Here is an 11,601-nt window from a genome sequence, read left to right on the forward strand (position 1 = left end):
CACAGTACAGAGGGAACACAGAAACCAAAACCTCAGAACTAGAAAATCTTAATCAGAATGAAATTGTAACAAAAGACAAGAACAATCAAAACAAAACCACTGAGTCCACAGACTCGGGACATACATCGGCTCAAACTGTGGTCATAAATATTTTGTACTTGTAAATCAGACTGTGTAGTTGTGAACTGAGATTTGTAACATTGTAAAACAAAATATCTGGAAAGTTTATGTTTTTGCGTTCATTGATTTGTGTGTGTAAAAATGTAAAAATGTAAAAATGTAAGAAACATTAGAACTACTTTTGCTGACACAAAGTTTGGCGAGCACTGCAAGTTGTCCCTTTAAACCAGTCACTGATATAAAGAGAGCACCTTGTTCCAGGGCATCTGAGCATGGAGGGAAAGCTTTATGCAGGAGATGGTAAGAGCTGTTGGGACTAAAGAAACTGAGCAGAAAACTACAGACATCTGGAAACTGAGTTGTTAATTCTCAGTGGGATCAGCAGGACTAGCAAAGCTCCACCATGACAGTCATCTGATTGACTGAACCCATCCAAACATCACTTCATGGACCTTTAGCTTGTGTCTGTGTGTGGACAGACATAACATGAGCTAATTATACATTACTCCTCCACAGAGTGGACCAGCAGAGAGCAGAGGTTTCCACTGGTCAGTCTGCACAGCAGCATCAAACACACCTGGACTCTGTGGTTATGGTTTGTAGTACTACGTTTACATTTGTTCTTTTCAGTCACCTCTATGCTGCACTTTGTGGACCAGAGGATTGTCAGTGTGTCCAACATAAGTCAGAGTTTGGGCTCCATGATTTCAGTCAGATTGGGGTGACTGTAGCTCAGGAGGGGAGCAGGTCAGCTACTAGTTAGGTTTGTGAATCAAACCCTGGCTGGCAAATGTACTGGGTAACGTACTAAACCCAAGCTGCCCTCTGATACATCCATCAGAGTGTGAAAGAAAGTATTTAAGCATAGAACAATGTGCTTGGTTGAATGAGGCATGTTGTATAAATGCTTTGTGTGCACAGAGTATCAAAGAGAGCTATATAAGAACCAGTCCATTTACCACTGGGTAATTCATATAGTCTTCTTTTCCAGCGGCTGGAGGACAACATCACCATGTTTGTGAAGAACGAGCTGAAGAAGATCCAGAAACTTCTGAGTCCAGATCACCCAGAAACTTTAAAGAGCCAGATGGAGGATGAGGAGATGTTTGAAGGTGAGGATGAAGATGAAAGAAAGAGCTGCAGAGAAGCATTTCTGAAGATCACACTCCACTTCTTGAGGAGACTTAAGCAGCATGAGATGGCTGACCATCTGCAGAGCAGTAAGAGAATTTCTCTAAAGACTGAATATTGATCTTTCCTAATAGCTCAAGAAATGGACCAAGAGACATTCATCCTTTCAGGGTACTGAAAGGCTATGATATTTATTATATAATATTTTTTTCTGAATTTCTTACCTTCAGAAATATTTGCTCCACTCTGTAAACGAGAACTTAAAGCCCAACTGAAGAAGAAGTTCCAGTGTGTGTTTGAGGGCATCGCTAAAGCAGGAAGCCCAACCCTCCTGAATCAGATCTACACAGAGCTCTACATCACAGAGGGAGGGACTGCAGAGGTCAATGAGGAACATGAGGTCAGACAGATTGAAACAGCATCCAGGAAACCAGACAGACCAGAAACAACAATCAGACAAGAAGACATCTTTAAAGCCTCACCTGGAAGAGACGAACCAATCAGAACAGTGCTGACAAAGGGAGTGGCTGGCATTGGGAAAACAGTCTTAACACAGAAATACAGCCTGGACTGGGCTGAAGACAAAGCCAACCAGGACATCCAGTTCATATTTCCATTCACTTTCAGAGAGCTGAATGTGCTGAAAGAGGAAAAGTTCAGCTTGGTGGAACTTGTTCATCACTTCTTTAATCAAACTAACGAATCAGGAATCTGCAGGCTTGAAGACTTCCAGGTTGTGTTCATACTTGATGGTCTGGATGAGTGTCGACTTAATTTGGACTTCAACAAAACTAAAATCCTGACAGAAACAAGAAAGTCCACCTCATTGGATGAGCTGCTGACAAACCTCATCAGAGGGAACCTGCTCCCTTCTGCTCGCCTTTGGATAACAACAAGACCTGCAGCAGCCAATCAGATCCCTCCTTGGTGTGTCGACATGGTGACAGAGGTCAGAGGGTTCACTGACCCACAGAAGGAGGAGTACTTCAGGAAGAGATTCAGAGATGAGGAGCAGGCCAGCAGGATCATCTCCCACATCAAGAAAGCTCGAAGCCTCCACATCATGTGTCACATCCCAGTCTTCTGCTGGATCACTGCTACAGTTCTGGAGGATGTGCTGGAAACCAGAGAGGGAGCAGAGCTGCCCAACACCCTGACTGAGATGTACATCCACTTCCTGGTGGTTCAGGCCAAAGTGAAGAGGATCAAATATGATGGAGGAGCTGAGACAGATCCACACTGGAGTCCAGAGAGCAGGAAGATGATTGAGTCTCTGGGAAAACTGGCTTTTGATCAGCTGCAGAAAGGAAACCTGATCTTCTATGAACCAGACCTGACAGAGTGTGGCATCGATATCAGAGCAGCCTCAGTGTACTCAGGAGTGTTCACACAGATCTTTAAAGAGGAGAAACAACTGTACCAGAACAAGGTGTTCTGCTTTGTTCATCTCAGTGTTCAGGAGTTTCTGGCTGCTCTTCATGTCCACCTGACCTTCATCAACTCTGGACTCAATCTGCTGGAAGAGCAACAAACAAGCTCTCAGATAGAGAAATACTTCTACCAGTGTGCTGTGGACAAGGCCTTACAGAGCCCCAATGGACACCTGGACTTGTTCCTTCGTTTTCTCTTGGGTCTGAAGACTAATCAAACTCGTTTGCAAGGCCTCATGACACAAACAGGAAGTAGCTCAAAGACCAATCAAGAAGCAGTTCAGTACATCAAGGAGAAGCTCAGTGAGAATCTGTCTGCAGAGAAAAGCATCAATCTGTTTCACTGTCTGAATGAACTGAATGATCGTTCTCTACTGGAGGAGATCCAACAGTCCCTGAGATCAGGAAGTCTCTCCACAGATAAACTGTCTCCTGCTCAGTGGTCAGCTCTGGTCTTCATCTTACTGTCATCAGAAAAAGATCTGGATGTGTTTGACCTGCAGAAATACTTTGCTTCAGAGGAGGCTCTTCTGAGGCTGCTGCCAGTGGTCAAAGCCTCTAAAAAAGCTCTGTAAGTTATAAAGTTTTTATTATTTAATTTGGTTGGTATGTTATGAAAAACACACTGCATCAACTTCTGTTTTGTTTTTGTCAAAATCACTGTAATATAATCACTGTACTTTTATATACACGTGACTTGTATTAATGCTGCTGCCCTCTTGTGGCTAAAGTGTAATTATGTTCTTGTTATTAGGGAGGATTTGAGAGTAACATGCCAAGTGAGTCAGCACCTTTGCTTTAGCTTAAAAAATCCAAATTCTTATGTCATCAGTTATAGTTGCATGTATTCATTATCATAACTTAACCTTTAATATTGATGTCTTAAAATTATTTTGAGTAAACTAATGTTAAGGTTCAAATATTGGGGAAGGAGAGTACAAACAACCATGGTCCAGAACTTGGTCAAACGATTTTAATGAAATACACGCGTGGGAAGACCAGCTCCGTTCGCAGACCGGGCTGATCTCCGACTTAATCAAAGCATAAACAGATATTTTATACCATCAGGGCTTGAATTTAATGACGCCCCCTCATACGTCACAAACAGAATATATGCATACGTCAAATCAAAACCACAATGACTTTTAACACAGTTTAAAAGAACATTATCTCCTATCTTCATGGCAGGTACTTCCTGTCACTGCCGGATGCTCGCTTATCATCTTGACACATCAGCAGCAGTTCTGCGACAAACTGCTCTTTTGCAACCCCGAGCAAAACATGATTAAACTTCCACCTATAAATGATTCTCTTTAACTAAGTGTGTGTCTCGTCCTTAAAGGCTCCTCAAAATAACCTGCACTTAGACTCTGCTTTCGGTTTCAGTTCTGCAAAAGACACACTCTTCAAACCTGCAACTTCCTGTCAGCCTGCAACTTAGTCTTTCTGAAAGACACACACTGTTTAAACATCTGAATGCAATATCAATTCTGTAGATTATATTATTAATGCAATGGTAATGATGATGATTATTAACAATAGCAGCAAAATATCTCTCCAATCTCAATACTCCCTCTCTCGACCTCTGGAACACCAGAGGTCACAATACATTGTGTTGGGTCACTCCTCGGCCCACTCAGCTGCTTCCATGTCCATCCATGGCATCATGGACATCGGGGTCACCACTCCCGCTCTGACCCTCTCTAGCCGTCCTCTGGCTCAGCAAATCAGACAACCTCATGTCATCTAAGTGGTCCAGTAATAAACACCAGCTCCCCCTCGAGAACACTCCATGCGTAAGATTAGGTTTTTTCTGCGTCCCTCTCTTGTGGTCCATCATGCCTCGGGCCTCCAGGATCCTCACCCCCCTGTGGTCGCCGAGATCTTCTGTAAAGCAAACAAAACACCTTTTCCTGCACCTCCCTAACTTATCATCTTTGGGACTCTTTAATCAAAAGCCTGATCCTAATTATCTTCTTGACTTATTGACTTGTATTTATATATATTCTTCAACGTTACTCATCATTTTAAAACTCTTAAAACGCTGCTTTCACGTCCCTGCATGCGTTTCCTGTCGCTTGCCTTATCTAATCATCAACATCCTGTACACAGAAGTCTCGCTGCTGCAAGGCCTCCACTCTGACCTAGAATCTCCTTTCACAAGAAAATCATTATAAGCGCCTATTCTACTAAAAGATCCAAAAAAAAAACAACCACTTTAATCAATTAAGTTTAAACATATAAGCAATTACTCCTGCATACATTTTATCACAGCTAAACGCTGCCTTGAAACAACTCCTGTGTGTTAACACTAACTTCATTTTAAAACTCACATTTCCTATGTTATAACCTGTTTTTGGTACAGCCTTTTTATTTCATCTTGCTCCTTTGATGTAACAATACCTTCTCATTCTAGTTTATCAGACTTAACCAAAATATATGCTTTCCTTCCTTTGGTCCTTCTCTAAAGCAAGAAACTCCTATTCAGTTCCTCTTTTCTGTCACTTGTTACAGGGCCAGCTCAAGTTCAGTTAAACGCTAAATTAATTTGAGGCCTTTTGCCTGGAATCAATACTGTCATGTGTGTTTATGGACTCTGTGTCTGTAAGCATGTGCAATCCTTCAATAACTCATATCATCCTCACAGTAGATTGGCTAATCATAGCGCTAGCCAAAGGCTCGTGACCCACAAGAGACGAATTGAGCCGCAACTCCCTTAAAGGCACAAAATGCAATATGTATAAAAAGTCATTTCTACGTATAAGCTCTCCCCTTTATCCTAAAAATAAATCTATGTAATATCTGTATGTGTGTCTTCTATTCATTAATGTAATTGTCAGTTATTTTCTCTCTTTATTTTACCTTCTTTTTGTTTACCTCTTTGTTTGTGACGTGGACATCCCTAAACCATCCTGAGTTCCGGCTTCAATTTCAACCCAATTGTACCCTCTATTCTCGCAGTCGAACTCGTCTGGGCTTCACCTTCCCACTGGCCCCTGTGCCCTTCTCTTAGTGTCCTTTGTTGTCTTGTGATCCCCAGCAAACACAGTCTGTTTCTTCTCTGTTTCTTCTCCGTTGCTCTTTTCAGTATTTTCCTTTTAGATTAAATCCCAGCCTGGCAAAATATCCCATTCAGTGTCTTTAAACAGTTATGTCACACTGTTCTTACCAGCCTGCAGTTCACCGTGCATTTTCCATCACGTGCTTTTCTTCCATGCTGCTGCTGGTATCGTCAGTGTAGTTTCAGTTGCACTGTCTTTTGCCTGCTGTTAATTCTTGAAGTCCACGATGTTCTGTCGGTCTTCATCAGGAGATTAACTGTCCTATGAGCTTCTTCTCAGGATCGGGACAAGTGGGAGGTCAAGCTGTAAAATTTTAAGCCAAAATCTGGCCTGTTTTCCTCCCAATTCTGTTAATCAATGGTTTTGTACTCAAGATTCTAGGTTGAAAGAAGTCCACCTGTATTGACACACTAAAGCATACAATTAATATCCTTTTCATTTCTTTTCTTAAAACCTCCATTTGCTTCATCTGCCTGGAGTTTAACTCGTATGTTTCTCTCTCTGTGTGCTCACTTGTCACAGTCAGTTCCTTTTATGGGCATGCAAAGTTCCTGTCACACACACCATTTCCTGTCAACCTTGCAGCTGCTCAGAACCATATTTTCTGTTTCTATCTCTCCTGTTTTGTTTTTTTTACAGGCTAATAAAACTCTTGTTTTACTAAGTCTTGATCTAAAACAATTCACCCTTATTTCACGCACACACTTCTAAATATACTAAATTCTTTGCGTTTGTCAGATCGTCTCACACACACACCGCCTTTTCTCTCACACTTCCACTTCTGCACTCACTCTACTATCAACTTTCATAGTGTTATTATTATTTATTATTTTGTACAAATCACACCCAATCACTCAAAACCTGCTACTCGCAGCATTCACACACTTAAACTGTGACAAGAGTTGAGGAATATACTCACAACACGCTTTCCTAAGAGTATTTCAGACATGCCTTTCATAATCAGAAAGAGCAAGTCAAAGAAAACAATTGAAACCTCTATTAATTCTCACAGCACACACATAGAATAGAAAAAATAAAACACACCAGCATTTATTGCTGATGAGAGGTTACTCCTAAAAGTAATATGTTAGTCTTAAATATATACAGTGCACTCACTATATTTATATATCAAAACTCAGTCAATTACTATACATCCACTACGGCAACTCAAAACTTTATTTATAGCCCTCTAATGAACATAAATGGCGTCTTAAACACACACTCAACAATGTTTGCAGCAGTATTTGTAAAACCAACTGTGGTTTAAACAGTTCACTGCTGACTAATTTGCATTTTCACACTCACACACACACAGTCTAAAAATAGCTCCAGCACTGCCTCAGACTCCTTTCACACAGAGATCTCTTATTTTATATTACAAAGACGTCTTATATTTACAACCACTGTCACATCTGTCAGCTTTAGCGCCTAAACAATTTCGACAAGTTTGAGTTAACGGTCCAACCGATAAAGTCCAACTTTTTTGTGATCAATTAACCAGTATCTGTCCAACAGTTTCTGGCCTCATCTCTAAAATCCCTAACTCAATTTAAAAGCGTCAACCAACCCAAACTTTGCCTGAAGCTCTATTTTTGGCATTTCACAGCCAAGGCTTACCCCGAAGTTTTAAGTTAAAGTTACACGCCCGAAGTCCAACTTCTGCTGGCCAAAAAAGCGCAGACTACCGTTCCAAACGGTAAGGAGACTCTAACTCCTAGTTATTCTGGAGTGCCCCAAGCTCCACAGTGACCAACTGACTATCCCTCTTCGAGGACAATGCCTAAGCGTCCTTGGCATTGGCAAGCGTTACCTCTGAGCACTGCGCTTCCTATCAGTCCAACTGACGTTCTTGAATAATTTATAATACTTTGGAACAACAGTAAAACAGCCAAAAAAGTGTAAGACTGAAGCAGGTCCAACCTTATAACCAATACGGGCTCCACCCCAAACAATAACCAAATTCCCTAATATACTAAAATCACTCAGCAGTCCAACTGCTTTCCACGGTCCAACCGTATTAAATCCTTTAGCGGTCCAACCGCATTCAATCATTTTTAGCAGTCCAACTGCATTAAATCCTCAGTACTGTCATGAGATTCTCATCAAAATCAAAGCAGACATTCCCCAGTAATTTCAGTGAGTAGACTTTAATTTGTAATGTCCAATTTGGCACACTTTGGAAATAATTCAACAGGTAGTGCCTTACCTTTGGATAAGCGGCTTAGAACAACAATGAGAAAAAGAGAGCTGATTATTAGCTCATCAAAACACAAAACAAAATCACAATGAATTATCGGTTAATTTCATTTAAAATAATTCATTAAGTATTTATGTACAATTCAAATTAGTTAATTACATATTTTCCTGGTTTGTTTTCTATTTTAATTATTTTACTGACACATTTAATGAATTATTTAATGATGTATTTATTTAATTCACGTTGCTACTCCTGGCCCTGCATCGCTGTTCATAAATACATTTTATTTGTCAGCTTCACCCATCAAAGTCAGGGGGCGGGGTTAATGCTGATCAAGTCAACACCATTGCTTTGGTCTGGTGGGCGTTCTTTTAGTGGGCTTTTCTCAATACTAAGTAGGCCTACACACCAGGGTTTGGACATGTGTGGACCCAAACTATACTTTTACCCTTTTTTGTGTGTCACCAAATACACTTTAATATTTTCTAGACAAGAATGTAGTGGCGTAATCTTTAAGCTCTTTTGGCTCCAAACAGAAGTGACAGACTTGAGCAGGGTTCATTTAAAGGCTGACAGAAGTGGAGTGGTGACGGGGAGATGTTTGACAGGACAGTGTTTCAGCCTCCACAGGTTCATGTTGTGCTCCATCAGTCAGTGAAGATGAAGTCAGTGCTGATGAGGCTGTAGAGTGTGTGAGGGATGTGAATGAGGATGATGAAGATCTGATGATAGCAGATAAAAACAGGCTGCAGAGACTTTGAGCCATACAGGGCACACAGTGTGTGTACAGAACAGCTGAAATCATTATGGAGGCCTCACTGGAATATGGAAGCATCACAGTACAGCTTCAGTGAAGCATTAAAGTCTCTGATATGAGATGAGAAATGAAGCAGCCAGAGCTTTTTCATGAGTGGAAACCCACTGTGACTGTGAGCTGCTGCTACAGCCTCCAGATTAGCCAGCAGCTCATCCTGCTCAACATGGACCTGTGGTCAGAGTGTGTGCTGGATAATCCGGCCCAGGATGAGGCCAAACTGACATGGGATGAAATGTCTGTCACATAATTGAGCTTAGTGTAGTTTCATTTCTGCACAATTTAAAAACAACCAAAACTTTGTTCTGTCTTTTCTATGTTATACTGTAGACTTTCTTTGATACTGTGTCCAAAAGGAGCAGCTTTTACTTTGAAGGGGAGGCGTCTCTGTTTCCTCTTCAGGTTGGATGATGGAAGCAAATTAGTAGCTGTGTCCCAAAACGTCGGCTGCATCCTCCAGAGGCTGCATTTGAAGGCCGATTACATCACAGCCAGGCGATGAAGGCTGTCCGTATTTGTCGACTCCTTCAAATGTGCCCGACAAATGCGTCCTTCATTTCCCCGAATTTGAAGGATTCGTCGGGTGTGTCCTTCGTGGCCCACCATATCCCAGAATTCATAGCGCGGCCCAGCCAAATTTCAGCTGCCAACAATGGCGGCTGCTACTAAGTTTTCAAATTACTCTTATTAATCTTTCTGGGTCACAAAATAAACTTTTAACATATTTTCAGGCGAGAAAGTAGCTGTGTAAACTTCAAATATCTGCTTGGTTTATCAAGACATCGCATATTTGCAAAAGTGTGCCGACGTTTTCGGAGACGTCTGTTCCCCACCCGCTTGCTAGCAAGCCGGGGGGTTCAATGGTCACTCCAGCCGGCGAGAGCAGCGGACGCCCGGCTTCATCGTTTTCAGACCCCGCTCTTTCGCTACTCAGGTGAAACACGATATATAAGTCACTCGGATAACTTAAAAATGTAATTGTTTGCCTTTTTTCTGTGTTTTATTTGTTCCGGAGTAAATCGGTTTGGCTGAGATCAAAGTTCCTCCGGGATTTTCACACAGCTGAATAAACGTTAAACAGGAAACTGATTAAACAGAAGTGTGAGACGGTCGAGAATTTACGCCAGTGTCCTGTTATATTTTAGATAGCAAGGAGCAGACGGCCGAGTTTATTAAACTCCACCAACACAGCGGTGACGCAAATCTGAAGGCTAGACCGTCCCATTTCACAGCCTCGCACTTCCAGCCTTTTCGGTCTTTGAAGGACCCGGCCCACGTAGACCGCGAATACCGGGTCCTCCGAAGGATGCAGCCGACGTTTTGGGACAAAGCTAGTGTGCGATGTTCTTTCAGTGTTGCACTTTGTAGACGCTCCCTGAGCACTGGTCTCACAGCCAGCTGCACATAGAGACCAGTGTTGTTAGTCCAGGTCAGAAGATGACTTGTTGGAATGAAAATGAGCTTGTAGTTTGTCTGCTTTAATAATGTGACTGGAAAAAGGTGTTGGACTTCAAATATGTCCATTTCTTTCACACTTCACCTTTAAAAGTGAAGCCTTGTGGTTCCTGGAAGGAAAAACACAACTTTTTCAAGTCTTTGTCCTGTTTTTATGAGAAATGTACGACTTTAATGTGAAACATTCAGAGTTTTTTCTCTTGTTGTGTTTGTTTGAAGCTGCTTCCTGTTGGCTTCAGCTGTTTGGAGTTTCCATTTTCTAAACTTCTACATTCTGAACCTTCTTCAGCTCTGAACAGATGATGAAACACTGAATGATTTCAAGCTCACACTTTGTCTAATAAACTTACATCTTTCATTCTTTATACAGATTGAGTTACTGTGGTTTGTCAGAGATCAGCTGTGATTATCTAGCAGCAGCGCTGAAGTCCAACCCCTCCCATCTGAGAGAGCTGGAGCTGAGCTACAACAACAACCTGCAGGATTCAGGAGTGAAGCATCTGTGTGGTTTCCTGGAGAGTCCAGGATGTGGACTTGAAACTCTGGGGTCAGTCAGCATGTTTTAGTTGTGCTGAGATGAATATGATGTGAAAGTTGTGCTGACACTAAACTGCAGACATCAGGCTGATATTATACTGATCCACACTGAGGATCTTCATGGTAAAGTCTGTTTTCTTCTTCTCTGGTTTAGTCCATTGACTGCAGCAGAACAATGTTCACATTTCAAACAGTGAGACTCAACGTATGGCCCGCGGCCCACACGCGGCCTGCCCACCTTCCCTGATTCAGAGAGAGGGGACCCTGATTAACTGTGTAGTGTTCTTCCTCACAGTTCTAAGTATCAGACACAACAATGAATAATCCACAGCTGACTGTCTTTAGCAGGTCAAAGGTCACGGCACACAGCAGACAGTGGGAAATATTATAACTCTGATCATTTATCAGCACATATCCATATGTATAAAAACAAAGCTGACACTGTGAGACTTGATCAGAGGTGTGATCATCACAGCAGAGGCCTTTGTGTCAAAGTCACTGAGGATCGAACAGAAACACATGAAGCAGATTTTCCTGTTCTGGCTTTTTATAGCAGATAACCTTCAAAATATTCTGCAGTCCATCAAAAACTGAAGCAAACCATGAATCAACATGTGAACATGAGCTGATGCTGCTGAAGTGAAGCAAAGTTACAGAGGTTTGATTACAGACACAGCTGAGAGTTTGTAATCTGTCATCATTTTAAAAGGTTTACATTTCTTCAGTATATCCACATTTGCAGCTGGTACCTCAACCTCCACTTGTCCAACACAACTGCTGTCCACTGCCTCCATGACATTGTGATTTTGCTGTTGGTCTTCTGTCAGATCTTCATCAATCACTTCTGCACGGGGC

General features: G+C 41.8%; 1 protein-coding gene across 1 annotated transcript; it reads left to right on the forward strand.

Annotated features, from left to right (window-relative positions):
• The first annotated feature begins 1,175 nt into the window (after positions 1–1,175).
• LOC143417136 (protein NLRC3-like) lies at positions 1,176–3,256 on the forward strand. The gene is made up of 2 exons (XM_076882750.1): positions 1,176–1,340; positions 1,482–3,256. Exons 1-2 carry the CDS (start codon positions 1,208–1,210, stop codon positions 3,254–3,256), a joined length of 1,908 nt encoding a protein of 635 aa, XP_076738865.1. The 5' UTR covers positions 1,176–1,207.
• The last annotated feature ends 8,345 nt before the right edge of the window (positions 3,257–11,601 follow it).

The sequence above is a fragment of the Maylandia zebra genome, linkage group LG3, assembly GCF_041146795.1.
Source record: "Maylandia zebra isolate NMK-2024a linkage group LG3, Mzebra_GT3a, whole genome shotgun sequence".
Lineage (NCBI taxonomy): Eukaryota > Metazoa > Chordata > Actinopteri > Cichliformes > Cichlidae > Maylandia > Maylandia zebra.

Coding starts and splice junctions, on each gene's coding strand:
- LOC143417136 (XM_076882750.1), top strand. CDS start 1,208: ATGGAGGATGAGGAGATGTTTGAAGGTGAGGATGAAGATGAAAGAAAG. Junction 1,341..1,481: donor GGCTGACCATCTGCAGAGCA/GTAAGAGAATTT, acceptor TCTTACCTTCAG/AAATATTTGCTCCACTCTGT.